At 39.5% G+C, this 23,663-nt stretch overlaps 1 protein-coding gene across 5 annotated transcripts in view; it reads left to right on the top strand.

Annotated features, from left to right (window-relative positions):
* Positions 1–23,663, top strand: part of AK8 (adenylate kinase 8) — a 63,662-nt gene that overhangs the window by 7,763 nt on the left and 32,236 nt on the right. Inside the window, exons 1-8 of one of the 5 annotated variants that reach the window (XM_017745671.1) lie at positions 2,446–2,514; positions 3,556–3,618; positions 8,205–8,245; positions 8,340–8,421; positions 9,976–10,047; positions 10,609–10,809; positions 13,563–13,694; positions 15,924–16,013. In XM_017745671.1, coding sequence (XP_017601160.1) covers positions 8,210–8,245; positions 8,340–8,421; positions 9,976–10,047; positions 10,609–10,809; positions 13,563–13,694; positions 15,924–16,013 — 613 coding nt within the window. In that variant the 5' untranslated portion in view covers positions 2,446–2,514; positions 3,556–3,618; positions 8,205–8,209. Of the gene's footprint in view, positions 1–2,445; positions 2,515–3,555; positions 3,619–8,204; positions 8,246–8,339; positions 8,422–9,975; positions 10,048–10,608; positions 10,810–13,562; positions 13,695–15,923; positions 16,014–22,752; positions 23,319–23,663 lie in introns of those variants that run through there. The other 4 variants (XM_017745670.1, XM_017745672.1, XM_017745673.1 and 1 more) reach the window with 4 other exon arrangements.

Below are 23,663 nucleotides of genomic sequence, written 5' to 3' on the forward strand. Positions count from 1 at the left end.
ATTGAAATATAATGCTGAGTAGACCAGGCATGGAAACTGAAGTATAATATCCCTGAAATAACATGGAATATTTAAAATTAATCATGAATGGGTACAGTTTTTCAGCAAATATGGAAATAGTGATTAAACCAGTATGGATAGAAAAGTGGTTTGAACATGACCAAAATCCCACAGCAGTGTTTCCTTTAACTGCACTGAATGTTGGGACAGCTCTGTAGGTGAGGTGTGGTTTGGCTGTTATCAAATGCGTGTCACTATCCATTATTGCAGATTTCTGGGAGGTGCAGTCCCATCTACCAGGCTCACAAAGTATCTGTGTGTTTATGAGAGATAAATTATCAATGGACTACCTGATATGTATCAGATACCCTGATTTCTAGTTGAACAGTTAGGCATCCTGCAAGCAGCCTATTGAAAATGATTTTGTAGGCCACTGCTCAGTAGGTGGAAAACTGCCCAGGAAATGAGACTGGAATTGAGCCACAGAGAGCAGAAGGAGCTAAACCACTGAAATACCTGAATGTGTGTCCTTGGTTGTTTTTTTTTGTGCAACAAACCCTGCTCAAAAGACAGGAGCAAGAATACCACTGCACAGAGAGAAGTTAGGATAAATTTGGTTTAAATTGATTTGGCAAGGCTTAGCAGAGCAGCCCCCAGCAGTCTCCAGCCTGCCTTGACATGACACATGAAAGAAGCAGCGAGCCCTGGCTGTTCCTGGGAGCAGCGTGGTGCCCCTTTGGAAGGTGACAGGCTCAGAGGCACCGAGCAGGCTCTGGCAGCGAGGGGCTGCAGGAGGCTCTGACAAAGCACCCTCTGGGACCTGCTGACTCTCAACAAACACAGCAATTTCCTTCCCTCCTTCTCTTTTACCTGCTTGAGTGTTGCCTCATGCATGGCTGATGTGAGGAGAGGCACTGAGAGCTGGGGACAATAGAGAGAAACAAGCCAAGCAAACCCTGCCTGGCTGGGCCACCTGGGCTGTGCCTTACTGGTCCCTTTTGTGTGTTCTGGAGCACTTTCTCCACCCTCCTTCAAAGTGCCTTCTGTGCTAGCATTTCCCCCACTCCTGGTGTAATTGTTTCATCATCTAGTGAAGGAGATTTTATGATCTCTTTCTACATCATCAGCCACATTTTTTCATTGTATGAATTGATGTTCAAAGGAGTTGGTCCAAAGAACATTTTTTTCCAGGATTAGTTGATCAGTGATGTAGTTAATTGTCTTATTATTAAAAATCAGTGACAGATTGGAAAAATATGTTGAAAGGTTATCTTGAATACAGAGAAGGATCTGATTCCTGCCCTATCAACCTCTCCAAGCCTCCAGAAATACTCCTTTTCAGGTTTATACCCTTCAGACTGGTTAGGAAAAAGACATGAGAACCCACAATATATGGAACTACAGGGAACAGAGAGTCAAGCTCACATTGTTCAGTGAAGGATAATTTATCTTAATTGGGAGGTAGAGAATCTGATTGCAGATTTTTTTTTCTCAGTATTCATTTTACCAATAATGATAGAATGAATAAGACAAGGCATTTAGTGAAATGATTAATGGCTGAGGTGCATGGACAGAAGTTTAGACTTTGAATTAAACTGGCTAACACAGTTTAACCAAGTTCAGCATAGAATGAAAGCCTAAATTAGCAAGATATTGAAGCAAATTCTTACTAGAAGGAAAGAAGAGTATTGCTAATTTCTTGTCAGGAAATCAAATACAATGGTAGAAATGTTGAGGAGTGTTAAATCTGTATAGGAACTTTGTTCTCCTGTCCCATAGCAAATACCTTCTTACAAAACATCTCTAGAGATGGACAAAGTCATAGTCACAGAACTAAACAGCACTTTGAAAATATTGGCAGATGCAGTTTCCATCCTATCTCATAGTCCTGAGTTTAAAAATAAACCAAGTTCAACTATAAAATACATTTTAAATAAACTTTTTGGATGATGAGAGTTACTTGAAGCAATGAAACAAACCTGAAAATCAGACTCTTTGTGTTGTTTGCTCAGTGTCTGAGGTTCTGTTCTGAGAGCTGGCAAGGTCCCTAAAGCTGAGCCCTCTGACACACGGGGCAGTCAAGGGTCAGATACTTGTGGTTAGAAGGATGCTTTGTGGATGTGATGTTCTTATGGATCCCTTTGCAGGTCTGATGTCCAATGTGTGTGTCAGTGTGCAAAACTAGGCACTGCTTCCATGTCAGTGTGCAAAAACCCCATGGATATTCATGCTCTGTGCTCAGCTTCCCTTTAACACTGATTTTTGTGCCCTTATTAACTCTTTGTCATTAACTCATGTTAATGACCCGGGACTCGCACAGAATTATTTATTTCTTTATTTCCAAGAAGACATCTCACTTCACCTTTAACCACAACGTGCCTGCATGGTAAAATTCCTTTTGAACTCAATTGTGAATATTCAGCTTTTTTTTTGTTCTTTCTTTAGAAAATTCCCAACGCGCTTTGGGCCAATCTGATCCAGGAACGTCTGTCAAACGTGGACTGCATCAAACAAGTAAGAATTGCTCCTCAGAGGGCCGGTGGATAAGCACTTACACAACTCGTGCATGGTACTTAGCATTCCAAGTCCTGAGCAGAGCAGGGAATGGGGGCAAATCATCGGGGGCTCCGGAGCCGGTTGCTTTCTTGAACATCAGCGGAGGGAGTTTGGAGCTTTATTAACAGGATAAAGGGAAGGATGAGAGTATGCATATGCTAATCTTCCAGCACAGAGATGATCAAAGGCTGAACAAGCAGAGCTTTGTTGATTGCCTGGGGCAACTGGCAGAGATGGAGTGGACAAAACAGATAAACAGAAAATTGATAAAAATCAATATGTTAAGGTTTTGGCTCTTCTTGAGGAAAGGGGTGGAAAAGCGTCTTAACATTAGTAATATCAATTTTATTTATTTCTCCTCGTGCCTCTTTTTTCTTCCTGTGTTAGGAAACGCTGCACTTGAATATATTCTTTTCTAGGTAATAATGAATATGTTCACTCTTAGCTTACACAAACAGGCAACTGAATTGGTTTGGTTGTGTTCAGATATGTGGGATCCCGTGTTTCTTGCTCCATGTTTCATCATCTGGGACACTGAAACAACGATTTTTTTTTGATCCTTAGACAGAAAAAGTAAAGGGATTTGCAGAAATCCTAAGTGGTATCAACTTTTCTTTACAAAATACTGCAGGCCTTACTCTATAATTGACCTATTAATATTGAATTTGCAAAGTAGAATTAAACTTTTGCATTGCTATTCACTGTGCTTGAATTATATGGGTCTGTCTGGTTTTCCTTGAATGTCTTTTTAGCTGAGCTATTTTACTTCATTTTAACTCATTATAGTTACTTAGCACTCCAGATCAACTATCTGGTAGCACTTAATATATTTTTTTATCTGTAATAAATCCGCACAGGACCTAGGCCCTTCAGCTGGCAGGAGAACCTGTTTAAAACCACACATGGGGTGTAGAGTCCTGTTCATTTTTGTGGTATTTTTAGTTATTTTATAACAGGAGCTCTAAAACCTCTAAAAATGCTCATTTTTTTTTCACATAGGTCTCTTTCCTTGATTAAAAGAACACACGTTTTCAACAGCTACTTTCTCCAGTGTTTGTTAAAGTGAGTTTTACTGTCAGTGTACAAGCAAAATCCATTGCTCTCCACAGGCTGCATCCATCTCTGCATCCATCTTATTTTCCACCTTTTTTTCCCCGTGCTTTCTATAATTGTTGGCATGGCTTTAGTTCTCCTGTCAATAATGAGGGAAGGATCTCTCAGTCAGTTATTTTAAATTAGGTCATGTATGAGTAAGGTGACATGGTGGTTAAAATGCCAACAGCTGCATAGAGTCCTGCCTCCATTTTATGTTCCTGTTGTTGTCACCAGCAGCACTGAATCAGTGCTGGATGTCTTACAGAACCAGGGGGGAAAAAACCCTTTATAAAGCTTCCCTGATATTCAGCAAGAATGGAGTGGATGGTATCAACCTAGCTGAGGTTTCAGCTGGTTTTAGGAAAAACACATCATTTGTTTTTCAAAGGTGTGATGGTTATTAAAAATCTTTGCATTAATAGATAGACATACACAAAGTGACCACAAATTATTTTCTCCTTTGAAAGCAGATCCATGCATTTTAAATGTAATATTTTCCTCATGTAATTCAAAACAGAATTAATGCTGTAGGGTTTTTACATCATTGACCAGATTTATGCCATTTCTTTCAAAACATGAGTCAGCATGTTTTCACTGAAAATGTTCCTAGATTAGGAGCTGGATGTTGGACCACAGTACCACCAGCTGTTTGTTTTATTTCTCCTTGTGGTGTCATTGGCTTGGCATTAATTGTACAGCTTTTGTCCCACTGACGGTAGGAATAAGGAATTTTTTGTGCCGTTGTTTTGACACTCACGGGTTTATAGATGTCACTGGCATTCTCTAAGGAGAACATTTTTATTGATCAACAGCTCTGCTGAGGCTCTGTGTTATGTGTTCTTCTAACACAAACGTAGTTAGGACTGCGAGGGATCAGATGGGGAGGTCTCGCAGCACACACAGAAAACTTATTGCAAACATTATGTTCGAGCCTGGGACTTGTGAAGCTGATACAGAGACTTTTCATCTTGCAGGGTTGGCTGCAACCCCTCTGACTGCTGGGGTTGCGGAGGGAATTCATGGAGCTGGAGAAAGCCAGGGGAGAGAGATTGCTCAGGATGTGTTAGAGTGAGCGAGCTGAGCCAGCTTCCTGAAGGCTCAGGATCTTCAGAAACTAAGCTTAGGCCAGTGATTCACAGAACAAGTGGCAGAATGACTTGAGATTGGTATTAAACAGCCCAGAAGGGCAGTGGCTGCCCTTGAAAGGGAAGGCAAAGAGAGCAATGGCTCTGTTTGGTTTTGCTTTGATCGGTTCTGTTTGGTTTTACCTTGGTAGCTAAAGATCATCGTGTTTTCCCTGTGAAAATCCCCACAAAGAAAGTGATAGTACAAAGATTTTTCCAAGGAGAATCTGCCCATTCACCACATTTTTCTGTTTTCAGAGAAGAATGGAACTTTTGAAAACATCTTTGCACCTTACTCAACTGACAAAACTAATGTGGGGCATAAGAGGTTCCTTTCTAATGGGAAATTTGGCAAGGTTTGAGCTTCTTCCAGCATCCATACTGCTAGTAGTGATGGACTTCAAGAGCTGGGTTGTCAATATTTCTATTGCACTCCTCAGTCTGCCATGCTCTGAAAATCTCCAGAATTTTAGATCCATACTGGCAGAGCTATTACTGATACTATTTTTTTTCTTATTGTCTGACCCCTTTCTCCATTTGGGAGTGAAAACCATGTACTACTTATTCAAAACCACTGAATAATAAAGTGGAAAAGCTGTTGTGACTACTTGTTTTCCTAAAAGCAGCTGTATTCATGACCTTTATGCTTCTGGCTGAGATTTTTTTTCTGATATGCCACAAAATTCAGCATTATTATATAATATATATAAAACAATATAATAGATATTGTATATAATATATTATGTAATATATATATAACAACTTTCTGCTGTTCCTTTTCCTTTATTCAAAGGCAATGTCGATTTTTGGATTTGATAATTAAAAAGAAATATGGAGGATGTACAGGTCAAATAACAAGAGGGAACTTGAATACCCAAGTCATTATTATTGTGGTGGAAAGTGTGAAAGTATGTAGGCTTGGTATCAGAGCTGAGAGAACTGCCAGCAAAGCAGGGAGATTTACATTTGGGAATGACCTTGAGCATTTCCTTTTCGCCAGATTCCTGGAGTCTGGAGAGGAAAGTGATGGCTTTGAAAGTGCTTCCTTGTTGCTGATTTTCAGCATGGCCTGGGTCTCCAAGGAGCAGCTCACCTGGCATTAAGGCAGCAGCAGAGTCTCTGTTTACAGGGTTCATGTAGGAAAGGAGGGAGGTTCCCAGCTGGAAGAGGGGGAGCAGTGACCACAGAGTGCAGGCACCATGGAATTTCTCACTTTTAGCCTTTGTTCCACCCTTGATGTGATAAGGTGCAATCCATGCATGAGTAGAAGGTTACTGCTATCAAGAACCAAAAATAGATGGCTTCTTAAAGAAACAAATTTACCATGTGAAGTTACTAATTACACTTTAATGACAGTCAGGAGGGCAAAAAAAGACCAGTGTTTGCATAAAGCACGATAGGCATATTTTAAGTCAGGTCTTGCTCTGCTGTGTCTCGCTTCCTCTTGCTCCGTTCCCAAGCCACACTCCCTTTTCACTCCTTTTTTTTTTTTTCCCCCTTTTTTTTTTTTTATTTTATCTGTGACATCTGCTTGGAGCTTGTCCCTCCTGTGATACCACACTACTTGCAGCTGTTCAGACCTCCAGCTCCGAGCTGTGCATGGGGTGCCCTGAGCATACGGCCTTTTTGATGTGTGATAAAACAGAACCAAGCCACTGGGGGTATGGAGAGGGAATGCAGCAGAATATCAATAAACCTGTTCTGAACAAAGCTGCAGCTCTGTGGTGGAATAGACATTTCACTGAAGTGTCAAGTAGATGGATAATGTATTCTAATTAGGGACTGACTGATACCCTGCAACTCAGAGACCTTTGGAAATCAGCTCCAAAATGCTCACTGTTTTTGTACTGTTTCTTTTACATTTGTTTAATGCCTTAAAATATATTTGCTGCTGGAAGCTCTTTATTGAGCTATGTTTTCCTAAATAGCCAAAAGTTTTTGCTATAAAATTGCTTATTGCCTGTTTTAAGGACCTTTGAAATTTGTATGTAAACCTCTTGAAGTTTGCTGTGGATTGTTAAAATACAGTATTGTATTTGCTGCCTGTTGCACATTATGTGATTTGAGCCATAAGCAGTAGTGACATAAGGTTTTGTGGGGTGGTTTTTGGGTTTTTTTTTCGTTTGTTTTGCTATAGTTTCCAAAAACATTGCACTAAGAGTGGAAAAAATAAGCCAGATTTGTTGTCTGTGTAAATTGGTATCGATTTATTTGCCTCAGACCTCAGATGCCATTTCTCCCTAGAAGATCTGGGCCTATATATATATATATATATATATATATATTGTACACAATATATTCCAAACTAGTGCTGAACTTCCTGGCATAGCACTACAAACATTGTGCAGCTTTGCCTTCTGCAAGTCCCAAGGGATAAATTGATTTCTCAGCACCTGTGTGACCTTAGCCAGTGGTTCATTCTAATTTGGCAGAGCAAACACTGGGAGTGGCAAAAATGGCTTGCAGATACTCGAATCTTGTATTTTCTACATCTATCAGCAGAATGACATGTTCCTGAAACCAGGCTAATTAAGGAATTTTAAATAGTCTGCTCTATTTTCTTGTGTAATTGGAATGGCCCATTCCCTCCTACAGAAGTCCTGGAGATAGGTTTCCCTGAAATACTTGGAGAACCTTTGGACCCTGTACTGACAGAGCACCAGATTTATGTGGGAGATGATAATGATTGCCAGCTAATGCAATATTAAAATATCTCCTTTATTTCTGTACAAAGCTGGCTCCCAGATTTACTGTGGTATCACAAAGTTATTTTGAGGGATGGGATTTAACAGCAAGGACATGTGTGCTTAGGCAACTAACAGATAAATTAGGGGAAGTTCAGAAGTTTCAGGCTTGAGACTGGGAAGTGGATTAGACTTTGAATACTGCATCAGACAAAAACTGAGTGAGGCTGCATCTCTCCTACGGTATTTCACAGATCTGTAAATGTTTTTTTAAAGATGCTCAATCCAACACTTAGCTGGCTATAACAAGGACTTAAGGGAGCAAAAGGCTCTTTTTTCTTTTTTCTTTCTTTTGCTCTGTTGCTTCATTAGCCCTGGGAACGCTGGTTCCATTACTGTGAGTTTTCCTGTATAATTTAAGAAAATAATGAAAGCGTGCATATTTTCCTTAGTATTCTTGGCATTAAATCTGTCTTTAGATTTGTTTAGCTCCTTTTTTTTTTATATACACAGTGTGAGCTGGTATCCTTTTGAATATTTCAAAACTGTAGAAATTGTTTTGGGTTATTTTTATTCAAGATAGAAGTTGGTTTGGTTTTGGTTTGGTTTTTTTTTTTTAAGATTGAAACATGAAAAAAAAATCATTGCTACAACCCATAAGTTCCCATTGCTGTGTGGCAGTGGAATCAGTGCATGCATTTCACAAAACTATCAGTGCTCCATGTTTGCTTTCTTCTCTCACAAGCATCCATGAGAAATACTGTGCTGTGGATGGATCAGAATGAGGTAATGTTTGTGCAAATAGCACTGATATTTAGTATTAGTTTTGGGGTTTTTTCTCTTCCAGGATCAATAACTGTTTCATGTTTTTGTTCAATAGGGATGGATTTTGGAAGGCTTCCCTGAAAATCAGGAGCAGGCATGGATGCTGCAATCATCTGGCATTTTTCCTAGGCATGTTGGTAAGCAGTACAAGGTTTATGTGTGATTGCATCCAAGAGGAAAGACTAGAAGGGTTTGTCCAAAAAATCCTCCATAAATTCAATACCAATGCTGGAGACAGAGTCACCAGACAGCAGAATGTTTCAGTAGGGTTCAGAGTCACTTGAAAGCCTGAGGTAGCCTGGGAGACCTTAAGCCCTGTCTTTCACACCCTTTTCTCCTTCCACATCAGAGCTCTGTAAATTCCAGACTCTGCACCAAGTGTCTCTGAGCAGCTCCAAGTAGCTTTGCTCCTGACTTCCCTCTCTAAAAATCAGCTTTTATCCTCGGACTAAATCAGTTCCTCATGTATTAAATACAAATTTATGCTTCTGTTGAATTAGGGAATGTAAACTTCACCAAGTGGAAACACGACTTCAAGCTTGACCTTTCAGAGTGCGGGTGGATTCTGGCTGGCTTTGGGTGGAATGTTTTACTGGCAAAGGGCTGATAGACAAGACCTTGACAGCTGCCCTTACCATACAGGAGAAGCCAGTTGTCCCAAATTATCATTAAAAGACCTACTTAGAATGTAAGAAATTACTGCAATTGTGTGGAATGCAGTGTGAAATGGTAAGTGCAGAGCTTGCCAGTGCACAGTGAATGGAGTGTTATCCAACTTGATGAATTGTCACTTTGGATTTGATTTGGATGATATTCAACTGTTAATGAAGAATTCAGAATCACTGCAGTAGAGTTAGGCAAAAATGTTTAATGTCTAGTACTTGCATGTATTTTTAATATACCTAATAACATCTGAAGTTGAGTTTTGCTCACAATTATATCTGTGCCACCAAGACCTGAATGAGAATCTTAAAGCTCAGTCTGTCTAGTTAATCAAAAAGAAGATTGAGAGGGGATGAGATTTACAGTGTGTGAGTACCTTAACAGGGAGAAAAGTGCCTGAAAAAGCCATTTGATACAGAGAAGAAAATCATAAAAAGAAAGGTTTGAAACCTTGAAATTTGTACTCAAATGCAGTGAAAATAGTAATTAAATTACAGTGTTTAACTGTGAGCATGATTAGCCAGAAGCAACCCTGGGATCTGACAGATTCTTCCTCTTTTGATGCTTTCTAACCAAGTTTGAAGACTTTTCTGTGAGATTATAAAAAAAATTAGTTTCACTGGTCTCACCACTGAAGTACCTGGGTGAAAAGTAATGGTTTGTGGTGTAGAAGAGAATCAGTCTCGAGTTCTCAGTGGGAACTTCTGTCTGAGGCTCCAGAGACAATTTTCTATTGCTGCTGGTGGTGTTTTTTGGATAATGGGGACAGTTAGTGCCCATGGGTACTGGATTCATGGATATTTTATCCCACTGTATTGTACAGGAGGTGCAGCAAAATTCTGATTAGAAGTGAAGTAAAATATTTGCAGGGAGAATGCTGGGAAATGAGAATGAGACAAATGTGCTTGAGATAAATTCAGCCACCTTTAATCTTGGGATACATCTGAACAGTTACAGGGAATAAAGCAAGTGATTAACAAGAGCTACATTTTTTTCTTTCTTCTTCTTTTTTCCTTTTTGTTGCCTAGTTATGCTTTATGCCCCAGACACTGTGCTGATTGAGAGGAGTGGTGGGAAAAGGCTTGATCCCCTCACACAAGGTGCAGTATGTTTGTTCCTGACTTCCACTACAAACCTGAGTGTTGCTTGGTCTCAGAAACACTGTAGTACTGATGGGGTTAAAATTTCAATGGGATCCCTTTAAGGATCAGTAGGAATTTGTAATTATAAATTTGTTTGGAAATGGTATTTGTTGGCGTTGCTTTATTTGCAGTGCCAATAGAATACAGGGAAATGTAAAGCGCAGTACTGAGCCTGCAAACAGTGGACTGTGTCAGTACAGAATATTTGAAGGTTAGATCTGTCCATATGAGTTTACAATTTTGCTGTGCATCTCTGCTAGGTTCTACTTTGTTTCTGAGGTGCAGGGCAGCTTTTAGGTTAAATAAAAGCATTTCCATTAAATAAAATAAGCTGTCAAATAGACTCAGCTCTGTAATGTCTGTTGAGTTTTATATCAATCATCCATCATGAGATAAAATCCTGACGTTGCTCAATAAAAAAATCAGGTTGGATGTTTTGAGGGTGAAATTAGGAGGGGCATTCTTAACTAGAGACCTGTTAAATCATGCTCTTAGTTCCTAACCATGTGTTCTCTGTAGAGGTTTTCCACACAACCTTCAACTGGCCAAGTGACCCCCTGGTGCAGCAGAGGTTGGTGAAACCCGAAGATCTCTCTGAGCAGGAGGTGTCCAAGAAGCTGCTGGAATATCACAGAAAGTTCCCAGAGATTTTCCACATCTACCAGAAAGTTCTGAAATCGATCAATGCAGACCAGCCCTCTGTGGATGTTCTCTCACAGGGTAAATACGTGCTTTGTGGCAAGCCTGACAGCTGAGAAAGTCCTGTTTGAGGGGTAGTTCCTGGCTGTTAGAGTCAGTTTGTAGGATTAGGCAACACAGATGGCTCCCAGCTGAGTTGTGCTCTCTCTAGAACAGCATTTGGGCTGTTCCTGGTAATTATTTTACTGGAGTAAGAGCAGATAACTGGAAATTCTTAGTTCGCAGTCCTGCCAAGGAACAGCTGACTCAGTAGAGCAAATGTCACCGTCATTCCTGTGAGTCTCCCTTCTAAAAGGGAGCCCTGTGGCTCCATTGTTCATCTCCCAAAGGGCCAGTACCTTCCAAAGTCTGAGAACAACAAGGAGGGGTAGTTCAAAGCTGAGCATTTTAAACATTTCATTGTTTAAAAGCTGCTTGTGCTGGGAGCTTTCCTGTTCAACAATTCTTGTTTTCCTTTGCTTGACTGTAATGCAGTCTGACTTTTAATGTTGATCCTTCTAGAAGAGAATAAGGAAACTGCCAGAAAGACCAATTGATGATGTACTTTGTAGCTGTCAGTCTGCAGATGATCTGTTATATCCCAGTAATTTTGCATCTCAAAAAGGTCTTTTTTTTTAATAACAAGTGCTGCACTTTTAAGATAAACAAGTAGGAAGTTTATATGCTGAATTTACACATTAATTACCTCTAAATTACTTAATTAAATTTAAAAGTTCATATCATCATTCATAAAGAATTCATGCCTTGAATTGTAAATAAAAATGTGAGTGCCTGAATATTAATTATTATTAATTAATAATGTAGTGAGATAAATTGAAAACTGGAATGAAAAAATCCTCTCTAGATCTTTTTTCTGCAGTGCATCAAGCAGCCAGATTTTTTTTAAAGAATAATTAGATGTGGAGACTGTCTAGGGGATCATTACTCCTAATTAACTTGGTTATTTACTGCAAATTAAGCATCATTTGTAAGCAGGGTGCTCTGCCTGTAATGTTTGTGCTTTTCAATACACTGGGTTAAGAAAAATATTCAGAATAACTGGAGCACTGCTTGGGTAGCTGATACTCAGGGTTTAGGAAGTCATGCAGCAAACACACTATTTTCTGGTAGGATTTTCCAGGTTTTTGGTTACGTATTTTTATTGCCCCAGCTAGAGTTAAAAAAGAAAGAGGAGATCTGTCATAAATATGAGCAGTATTGTGGATTGTTTCACACAATTATAAAATTTTGTGAACTTGAATGCAGTTGCTGCTGTCCTACTGTGGGATGTGACACCCAGTTCAGTTGGTCAGCAGGATTCCAGCACAGCATAAAGAGATGGATACAATCCCCTATGGTTGCAGTTTTAGTTTCTCAGTACTTTAGGTCTGCTGTGTAGAAATTGGAGTTTGCTGGAGATGCTTCTTTATTAGAAAAGATTTTATAATCATACAAAAGTGTCTAAGGGAAGGTTCTCTGAAAAATTGTTGGTACAGAGCAATGTGTTGACAATGGCACTTAAAATCCTGATCCTCCAGATGTTCTCCACCAATCCTTTTGTGCTTTTTTAATATAGTTTATGACTCACACAAACACTCATGTTTAAGCTTGTCCTATTCCTTAGACTAAAATACTTTTCTTTATTACAAGGACTCTCCAAAGAGTCTTTTATTGGAATTGAAAATCTCACAAAAACAGAGAGAGGCTGCAGCTTGTCTGGGCTCACCTTCAGTTGTATCTACTGCAGTCACAGAGGAATCAAAACCTGTGCAGATGTGTCCTTGCTGCTTTAATCCTGGCCAACCACGGCAGGTGGGATCAGTGCCATAAAGTTTAGTCTTGGAATTTGACTCTCTGATCCCTGGAAAACTTGCATGGTTTGAGCTGCTCCCTTCTCTGGTATTGTCAGCCATCAAAGGGGCACAGCTACGTCCAAATATGATCCCAATTTGTCCTCACTGCCAAAGCTGTGACATCTTTTGGCTTCTTGGTGATCTCTCAGGTTCTCTTTTGAGATTGTAACAAAGTCCAGATCTTTAAAATGTGGCAACGCTGATGATGTTTCGCATGTCCTGTGCTCTTTCCAAAGCTTCATAACCTGCAGGTTGACCTGAAGGTGCTATTTCCTGCTTGATGCAAAATTTAGGAGGCTGATGTCCAGCAAATGAGTGGAATCAGGCAGAGAAGCTCAAATACTCTTTACAAGTTACACAAAAATGATGGGTAAAAGAATAAAACATCCACACACTTCTGTGTTGTCAGTGCTGAGCAGTGTCATGGCACACTATGCTACAAGTCTGTAATATTGTAATTAGGAGTCTTAATCACACGCAGCTGGATAAATGTCATTAATTTAACATCCCGAGTTTTTACACTTAAATGTTTGTTCAGAAACTGCAGAAAGTATTAAATGTAATTACAGCCCTCTATAATTTCCATGGTAAAATTGTAGCTATCAAGCAAAAATTACTTCTGCTAAAAACAACATGGTAAGAGAGCAATTATTAATTGAATCTGCTCTTTAAAATGGTTTGACAGGCACTGATGAAAGAAAGAGGAGTGTAATGATAGTGAGACTTCTAAAATGCCTCTCAGAGTAAATTGCTGACAGGACAGTTTTATCAGGGTCCTGATCTTGAGTGCAGAGTCTGGATGTTTCACTGATAAAATAAACCATGATTAACATGACAATTTTTTTTTTTTTTTAAAGAGAGTAGTTAATCAATGTTTATATTTAATTTTTTAAAAGAAATAGGTTAAAACCTGTATTTTTTTGCCTTTCTCTCCTGTTCTAGTTCTTGCCTTTGTCCAAAGCCGGCACCGATCTGCCGCCCCCTTTACACCACGGATCCTCTTTTGTGGCCCCCCAGGCAGTGGGAAGAGCCTGCAGGCAGCACTAATAGCTCAGAAATATGATGTTGTCAACAGTAAGTTCTCAGTAAATATGCACTTTGCTCAATTCCCCCTTTCTCTCTTTTTGATCATTTATCTTTTGCTGCCTGTCTTTCTTACTTGCTTATAAAATGTCTCTCTTTGTCCATCGCTGTGGATGTCAAATTTTTGAGGGGAGTGAAAAGTATTTGAATGAAGAAGTGTAAACCAAGTATATATGCTGTGACAAACCAGCTCTAACGTTTTTTTAGTCGTCATTTCATCATTTTTTATACCCTTCACATCTGTATTTTTCTATTGTTAGACTCCTGTAGTGCTCTGAATTCTTCTGTGGATCAGTGGATCATGAGTAATGTCTGCAGTTTCAGCTGTCTGACCAAAATTGGGGCACTTCTGAAATAAAAATCCACTCTGAACTTTAGTGAAGACTCAGGTTCTGCACATCTGGAGTAATGTGTGAGAAAATGAAGGAATTAGTTAAAAGTGCATCATCTTTCTTTTGTAAAGGAGGTCCAAAAAATTCTGCATGACATTTGTTCATGGTTAGCATTTAAATGTTAAAAAGTTCTGTGATTTGAAAGTGCAGATTGGTGATGGGATCAGTGCAATATTTGCCATGCTCTGCAATGGCTTCTAACAGTGGAGTAGCCATAAATTATTTTTAAAAAATGTCTGGTTGGTGTAAAATTTGCAGATTAGTCACATTCTCTTAGTTAAGCAAAAGGCAGGTTGGATAGAATATTTCTGCTGTCAGTTATTGTGCCTTTGCTGTATTTTAAAATATCATGTGAAAAAAGAAATACTGGTAGATGTATTCAAAGCTGTATTTTTAATAGTTGTGTAATTGGCTTAAAGAAAACAAAACATGATTGAATGTATTAAAAATGATTTTGGTCTTGTCCTTTTGAAATTTTTTTTGACTTTCTGAAACTGCAAGTTTCGTAGTGTTCCATCTAGGTCAAAATTTGCATTTTTTTTTTTTTAAAGTAACTACTTTATGAGAGAGTTGCAGCTCTTTTTATTAAAAATCATTACCGTGCTTTACCCATATGTTGACTTTTATTTTAATTATTCTTTAACCCAAATATTAGAAGAATTAAGTGTTTAATACAGAGTTGGAAGACCATGATTTTTCAGAATAATACTCAGCATACACTTCGTTTCTATTAGGCCATTGGGCTTTAAAAATTTAAATCTATGTTTAAATAATCTCATGAATTGGATTGAATTTAGGTGCGTAAATTTCAGGTGTCTTAAATTGGGGTCTGTGCACTGAGTTTCTGTTATGTTTTTACACTGTTTATTGTGAATATTAATTTGCTTCTCCAGGACAACTGGTGACTGTTCAAATTGTCACTTAAACATTGAACTTCTATCAGCTGTGTCCCAGAAACGCTGCTGGGGGGTGGTTCTCACTCCTGGTGGCCTGACAGTGGGATTAACAGCAATAAACAGGTGAAAGGGCTCCATCTTCTTCCATTCAAGTTGGTGCCTGGTGGTACCATTGGTTCCAGGAAGAAAGGAATCCATGTAGGATTATTAATTCAATAATATACAGGGGGACCTTTACCTAATATTTACCAAATTGGAGTTGTAACCAGGATTTGTGCTGTTGTGTGACCTCTCCTTGTCTTGGTTCCCTCTCTGTAAACTCCATCATCTGGGGCAGCCAGTGCTCTCCAAGGCCAAGGCAGCAATATTTCATGTACAGCTGTCCTGGCTCAAACTTGAAATCTGCATCTCCTGGAGTTCTGTGTGTTTGAAATCAATGATAATATTGCATTAGCACAGTTTTTAAAATGTAATTCTTACACAATCATTAAATGATCCAGGGAGGCCTTTCCCTGAGCTGAGCATTATGCTGCACCTCCAGCAGTGTGGTTCAGATGCTGTTCAGGAGCTGGAACTTTATTCAGTAATTACAAGTTTATCAAAAGTGGAAGCCACTAGCAATCCCTTGAGTTGTTATTTCAGAAATACATCTGATTAATATCATTCTCTCCATTTTTAATATGTTCTTTTCCAAATGTATTCTTTTTTATTATTATTATTCCATATCCTCAGTCTCCTTGCTTTTCACTCTGCTTGGCCAAAAAAACCCGAAAATCCTAACAACAAACTCAAAAAACACACAACTTTTATTTTATTCAGTGACCTTATTCCAGTATGCAGCTTCTGGGTTGGTTTTTTTTTTTTTTTCTTTTCTTTGTTGCCTCCTTTTTAAAATTTAACCTTGTATCTTTTTTGTTCTTCCTTCCTGTTAGTTTGCTGTGGGCAACTGCTAAAGGAAGCTGTTGCAGACAACACAAAACTTGGAGAACTCGTTAAGCCTTACATTGACAATGGATGCCCAGGTAGGGCACGTTGTTGTCTCATTACACTGTAGTTACAAATCTGTAGCAAAAACCAAATTGTGCCTGAATTTTTGTTGGTCAGATTCTAATCAGATTAACCTGAAAGTCAATTAATTCTGCTCATTCCATGGGATTTGTAGCACTGCGTAACAGAAGTTAGATTTCTAAGATTTTTAGATCTTCAAAGGAAATATTCACTGTTCCAGTAAAATTCAGATTTCTCCTGCACATTCCAAATCTGAATTCCATGTTTTTAATCTCTAAATCAAAGTAAGAATTCTGATATCAGCTTAAACTGTTTTTAAAGCACTCTATTGTGTTAAACTGGTTTCAAAGCACAATATTGCGTTTCATTTTACATTTGGATGTTGACTTTTAGAATCCTACCATGGTTGCCTCTACTTTCATGTAAATATTTTAAATTCAAACATAATGTTTCTTTGTACTTCATTTCTATCAGCATTTTTGGTTGTGGGAGGGGACTGCCAAAACGAATGTTGAGCATATTTTGCTTTTGGAAGGCTCTGCAGGGATATCAGATAAATCATAAATACTGTAAGCTCCTCAGGGCAGCAGCTTAAACCTGTCTGCCTGTTACAGGTGTCCTGCTGTCTGTGTGTGGTGGGTGTTGGAAATCAGAGAATATCTGTAGTTGAAGAAGAGAAGTTGTATTGCAGGAGGGTGGAACAATGTTTATTTTCCCAAATTGCAATGGCCTGGAAGACAAACTTTCAGTGCTATTTCTGGCAACAGCCCCAGTGGTTTCCAGTGGTACAAACACAAGGAGACAATCGTGCTGAAGATGGGGAAATCTCAGTTAAGCTACAGTATTAATGGAATTTTGAGCAAAGCCCCCCTGAGCAAAGAGAAATCTTCACTGTCCTTTATTTTTAGCAAAGAAATTTATTTGGTAAGGTGGAAAGCTTGAAAATCTCCTTTGTTTTTTGCACAATAGCTTAATTCTGAGGCTGACGACAGTTCTGAAACATGAGCCTATGAAACTAACTGAGGTTCTCTTGATACCAGACCAAGAGATGCAGGACTTCTTCCAGGCATTTCCAAAAGATCTTTGGCAGCCTGCAGCTTTGAGGGTGCCATCCCTCTGTTGGGCACTTTATCAAACCACAGGATAATGCATTTTAACTCTGAACTTCATCTCCAGTGAATGGATTGTATTTATTCCTAATGCAGTCACCCAGCTCAATGCATTCATTTCCTGTGGCAGCCACCACACTGCAGGGAGTAGGAGCTGATGTGGGAGCCATGGGAATGGGAAGCAGGAATCTCTGCAGGCTGGAAGAGAGAAGTTGGGTCCTCTGGAACAGGCACAGAGATCTAGGAGGGGATTTTCTGAGTTAGAGATACCCAGAATGGCTGTTTAACTCAAAGGTGAGAGATCTCAGAGCACATCACGCAGTGGACCTGAGGTCTCCAGGTGTGGGAATAATTCCTTCCTGTGCAATCTGGTTGACCTGAATGTGGCTGGTTTTGGGTGCAGTTTAACTCACACATGGAGATACTTTTAAGCTCTGAGCCTGTCTTTCATGGTATCCACTAATTTCAGAATCTTGTGTGCATTCTCTAATTTCACTGTCTGCTCATCTCTGTAAAGAGGAGGATTGTAAATACCTCACTCCCTAAATTTCAGTTATGGCTGAGATGGGAGTTGGGATAATCTGTTTATTCCAAGATAGGTCCTTTAAGAGCTTCCTTCACTAAAATGTTCTTTGTGTGTTTTATAAACTTCATCTTAACCATTAAAGTTCCTTAAAGGAGATGTATTCCCAGTGGAGTAAAATAATTGCACAGATCATAATTTTTAGCCAGTCCTAAAAATATGCACATCCTTAGTCCAAGGGAGCTGCTTTCATTTCAGGAAAATGAAATTGAAGTTGTAATTCCTTTCCTCCTCCAAATTAGAAATTATTTCACATTTAGATTAGTTTTTTAAATACGGCATGCACAGATAAAGCTGTACAACACTTCTGAATGTTAATAGGGATCATAACCATATTTCTGGGCATTATGCTAAAAATTCTCCCTTAGATTTGCTGGTATGCATATATATATATTTTTTCTTTGGTGGGACACAGCACAGAATTAAGGGCTGAATAAAGATAAATATCATCTAGCAAAACCAGAAATAATAAGTTCTGTCATTTTGCTAATCCTCCTCTCCCAGGGATAACAAAGAATGAATTTACATTAGTAAACACTAACAAGAATTCATTATTGCCCTCACAAGAGGCTTGGAGAAAATGGAATAACACAGGGTACTGAAGAGGAAAGGTGGGCAAAGAATCTTTGCATCTTTGCTCTCTTGCTGCAGACCAGGTTAAAACAGGGAAAAGATTCTCCTGCTATTATTGACTGCAGTCAGTTTCCAGAAAATCTCACTTGAAAAGACTCAGTGTAGTCAATATCAGACAGTGCCGTAAGTGGAAAACCAATTAGAACTTCAACCTTTTCACTACATTTCTGGTTGCAAGGAGGCTTAGCTGCTCCTGTGGGTGAGGAATCATGCAAGTGACATTGGCACAGGACAGTGGAACCAAAGGCAGACCCTGGAAAATGTTGTTCTCAAATCATTACTTGTCAAAACGAAACCGGTGCCATAAAATCTTGAGGGCATGCCTCATATATTCTTAAAATGCTCCCCCAGGGGACTGATCTCAGTGTGTTTCCCTTCTTGTGGACACCACTGATTGCATACAATTAGTCATATAAGATGTGCCAACAGGGCGTGTTGTGGGGCTGTAACAAGGCTCAAACCCCAGCCTGTTCAAAGCTGGCTCATTATTGAGTTACTGAGGCTGCCCACTGTCTGTTCTGCTCCAGTTCTGCTTGGCTAACCCGGATCTCTTCATGGCTTTAGGATTCATGAACATTCTTTGTGCTGTCTTTCCTGTACTGCTGCTTCATGTACACATCATGTATTTCAGAACAGCCCAGACAACTCTGTTATTCACCCCAAAAGGCAACCCAGTATTCCCATTTTCTGTATTTCCTGGTATTTCCTTTTTGTCAAAACCCTCCATTTTGTAAATGGTGATTTATTTTGCTTAATGAAGGCAGCAGATATTTTTGAGCCCATTAATTTTTTAATTCCCAGGACGTTCTAGTCTACAGTAGGTGCACACTAGATATTGAAAAATGCATTTTTGGTGATTAGTTCAGCAACCTGACAGCTTTCTGCCTGTCATAAACACAGAGTTGCTTTGGACAAGCAGTCTGAAATGCAGAGACTGTTCCTTTAGGATGTTGTGGTTTCACTGAACACTGGGTAGTTGTTATTAACTGTACTCTGGGCAGAAAATTACCAACATTGGAGTCTGAGACCACTCTTGTGGTCACTAACTCCAGTTAGATTAACTCTTGGCCAATAATGCTAAATTCAGCACACACCATTTGGGCAGCCTGGGAAGAAATGGAGTAAGAGGTGAGGGCAGTGGCCAGAGCCCTCCCACTGGCAGCAAGACAAGTCCCATAAATCAGTTTATTTGGTTTGATTCCTTCTGAAATGTTCTGAGGAGGCAGTTCCATAGACTTGGCCCTCCCCTGGACAGATCATGCCTGTGTAGAAAGGCCTGAAGGAGACCTTTAAGCAGAATTCCTGTCCCCAGGTTGCTCCAGTTCTGAGGAGGGCTGGACTGCCTGCTGGACCTGTCTCACTGAAAACATGGACACACAGTAACTTAAAATTCCATCTGCAGGATCTTTGTTCACCATCTTAAAGATGTCTGTCAGAATTTGATATCCTGGGAGAACAAAAAATTGCAGAAAACATTTTTGATTTCCCCACCTAAATGTCCCTGGTGTTTTCCCCTTGAGTTGTTTGCATTTTATTAATGAAAAGACAAGCAGGAGCATTTTGGGGGCATCACAAAGATAGGGAAGGTCATCAGTCAGTTGAAATTTGCATGTCATTCTGTCCAGTTTTTGTGATGAAATATCATGGAGTGATCACTGCTAATCAATGTATCTGTTTGTGAGGCTGTAATAAATAGAGCCAAGAAAAGTGAGATGGCAGGAAAGCAGCACAAAGAAAAAAACCACTGCCAAACCAGTAAGATTCTGCTTTTCAGCTGGGAGAACTGCTGTTAGTTTGGGTAATTGGTTTTTTTCCCACCAAAATGAAGATTCAGGTGGTAAGAGAAGTGACTCATGGAACACAGGTAACATTGCACTGTTTGCAGCCTGTTAGAGTTGAACACACACAATCTGTGTTGGTTTTTTCCCCTTCCTTTTTCTATTTTTTTAAAGTAGTAATATCTGAAGCTGTCCCCAATGGCAGTCTGCACGTAGGGGGTAAAATCTGGAATTCCCTAATTTCTCCTGTTTTCTAATGAAAACTATTACTTGTACAAATACAGCTTCCTTTTCCCCTTATTTTAAATTGCCATGGTTTTAAAGGGGTGCTTTTTGGTGTAGCCTCTGGAAGTTGGGGTCCCCTGGTGATTGTGATCACAGCCTCACTGAAAACACTTTGCTTGGTTTGGGGTGGGTTGTTTGTTTGTGGGGTTTTTTTGACATCAAATTAATATTCTCATCACTGAGCATGAAACACAGATTTGACAATGGAGCAGCTTCCTCTTTGTTAAAAACTCGTGCAGAGTTTCAGAGTTGAAAGGCTGAGTAAATCTTGATATCTGAGGGGGTAAGCTTGGTGTTATTTCTTGTTTTTAAGAGTGCTGTACTGGCGAGCTGCAAGCTGTCTGAACATTGCAGAGACCCTTTGGGAGCTCCATTGGTTTTCAGCAAGTCTTTGCATGCAGTGTGTTTGTATTGGCTGAAGACAGCGCATGGCTCTCTAAATAATTTACAAGTTGATTAATAGACTCACATGGGTATAATTAGAAGAGGGAGAGACAGCAGCTACAGTAACGGGTACAGTGCTTGGGGGAACTAGAGACTTTATTTTTTTTAAAGAAACTTTCTAGGGTGCTGGGCGTTTGAAGATAAGTTGGGAAGAGCTCAGTGCCTCTTCTCTTTTGAAGTGGAAATAGGACAGTTTGAATCCGTCGAGTTTAATTTTTCACAAGCTTTAGGGGCCCTGCAGTGCAACTCCCTTTTTATTATTGAAAAAAACTCTCCATTTTTCTTTCATTTTTCACACACATGCACACACACACACGCACACACACAGAGAGCCCAAACAGGAGCTAATAAACAAATCGATTTTCTACTTTATTTCAGTTAGTTTTACAGCAATTCTATACCTCCCCTAAATGTGCACCTCTCTCACAAATATACTGTGTAAAGTTATGGAGATATTTATGAATACACCACACTTTAATTTATGCATTTTTAAGAAACCTTCACCTCTGTTTGACAATGCTTTTGAAGTAGCTCCGTTTTTCAAGTCAAACTTTTGACTTTTCCTCTGGGACTGCTACAAAGGTTTTTTTATGGAAAATAGGTAGCAGTCCTTTTTCCTACTAGGAGAAAATTGGTGGTCAAGAGAACATAATAAAATTAAATTTTTTTATTTTCTATTTTAGGTGGCCATATTTCTATACAAGATGCAAGGTTGTAGAATAGAAAGTTTTAAATGCTGACATATTGGCAGTAGGTTGTGATTTTCTTCCCTGAGTTTTAGTTTTCCATGTGTTGAATCACTGCAAAGTGATAAATTAGAATTCCCTTTTCCTTTATTTGAAAATCTAGAATGTATTTTTCTTTATTCCACAATCCAGGTTGGTGTATCTGTCTGACAGATACTCAGAGCTGAAGTGAGCCTTGGTCAACAAAAACATTTTTAAAGGCCACCCCACTTAGGAGTAAAAACAAAGCAACCAAAAAATCCACCCTAAAAAGCCAACCCTGGAAGCCAGACCAGGCAAAATAAACATGATTTGATTTAAGAGAGGAGTGCAGTTGTTTTCTGGAGCAATTGTGATAATCAGTCAGCTAATGGATATGGTTCTGCCTATATAAACTTGTTTTGCAGAGATATTCACCATTCCTGCCGTTGCTGGAGGATCAATATTCCAATATTAGTGCCACAAACCCTCATGGATTTGAGTGAAGGTGTGGCCCTTGGCCATCTGGGGCCTCGTGGTTGTCAGGGGCTTTTAAACAGCAGAGTACAATATAAATGTGAAGTATTAATCTTTTATGTTTATATTGATCTTCATTGCTGACAGTCATTCTTAAAAATTTGGGAAAGTGGGGGTTCCTTTCCTTATGGCACTGTCTCCTCAGCAAAGAGCTGCTGACTTGAATTTAGGGGGGTTTTGAGTTTGGGATGGAGATATCATAGGAGTTTTTATACAAAGACCAGAAGGAAAAGCACATTGCATGTTGTCAGCATCCCCCTTTTTGGAGTTTAACATAAAAATCTGGGTTTGGCTGAGCATCCTCCCTTCTCATCCCATGGGGAAGCAGTATTTGGTGTAAAAAGCCAAGACATTTTTCACCATGTTTATCAGACCAATTTTTTTTTTTTTTTTAATATTATCACTATCAAAAAGGGTTTGTAGGTCAAATTCTGTTCTGGTTTTCAGTAGAGCTGAACTTCTAGAAATAAGGAGGAAATAGGGAATGTGGCTGATAATGGAGATGATGAGTCCAATGGGCTCAAACTGCAGCTGCTGTCTCATGTTTAACTGTAGTCCCTCCATGGAAGCCAAAGGAGTAAAAAGAAGTACAAATACATATTTTGTTACTGGTTTTAGAAACTTTCAGGGTAGACACATCCCTGTGAGACAGTTCAGAGCAGCTTTTGTCTCCCACACAGGTAAACTGAGGCAGAAAACCTCGTTTAGCTGGAGCCCTGCTACCATCAGGGAGCGTGAATGGGAACCCAGGTGTGTGGATCCTGACCCTGGAGTCAGCCCACTGCATCATCCCGGGACTCCCTGGGAGCCGGGGCCATTAGGCAAATCCATGGAAAACAGCACAGAGGCCATTCTTAGGGGGGAAAAAAGCTTTTTGTTTGCATGCTGGATCCTCAGTTTGGACTGAATTTCCATTGCTGCTAACAGGTAAAGTAGTGTAAGGGGCTGGAACCTTATCTCGTCATTAAATGTGATCAGATGTAGATTCCTGAATCTCTGGCTTGATACCTGTGAGGAAGCATTTGCTCTCCTTTAACAGGCATTTCTGAAGGTCTCAATTCATCCTGTATTGTATGATTTATGATGATTATATGATCAATAATTTGCCATCGTACCTGCTTTAGAAATAGTACCATTTCCACTTTAATACAGTTAACTCCTATTTGAAATGACCAAAAACTACAAAAAAAAATAAAAACAAGAAAAGACTGCTTCTAATATATTCTAAAAAGCAAAAATATTTAAAGGTGGAAATTAAATATCTTATTAAAATTTTTTTAATAATATTTAATAATACTTTAATTATTTCTTTTTCTGTATTAAAATAATTACTCCGATTCTTATAGAAGCCCTTCTCAGTGTGTGTGTGTAAAACGAGCGAGTGGGGACAGGATTTCTGTAGGAATGGTGCCTTTGATGGATCACCGCCCGCGGTGCCGCTGTTTGCTGCGCTGCCTCTACGTCCATTCTTCAAACCCGACAAAACCGGGCACGCTCTCAGTGTTTCCGTGCCAGCCCGGCGCTGCCGGGGCTTCGGGAGGTCTCAGAGCCCCCGGAGCGGGCGCGTTTTCCCCGAATTCCCGACATTTCG

The sequence above is a fragment of the Corvus brachyrhynchos genome, unplaced genomic scaffold, assembly GCF_000691975.1.
Source record: "Corvus brachyrhynchos isolate BGI_N302 unplaced genomic scaffold, ASM69197v1 scaffold59, whole genome shotgun sequence".
In the NCBI taxonomy this organism is placed as follows: domain Eukaryota; kingdom Metazoa; phylum Chordata; class Aves; order Passeriformes; family Corvidae; genus Corvus; species Corvus brachyrhynchos.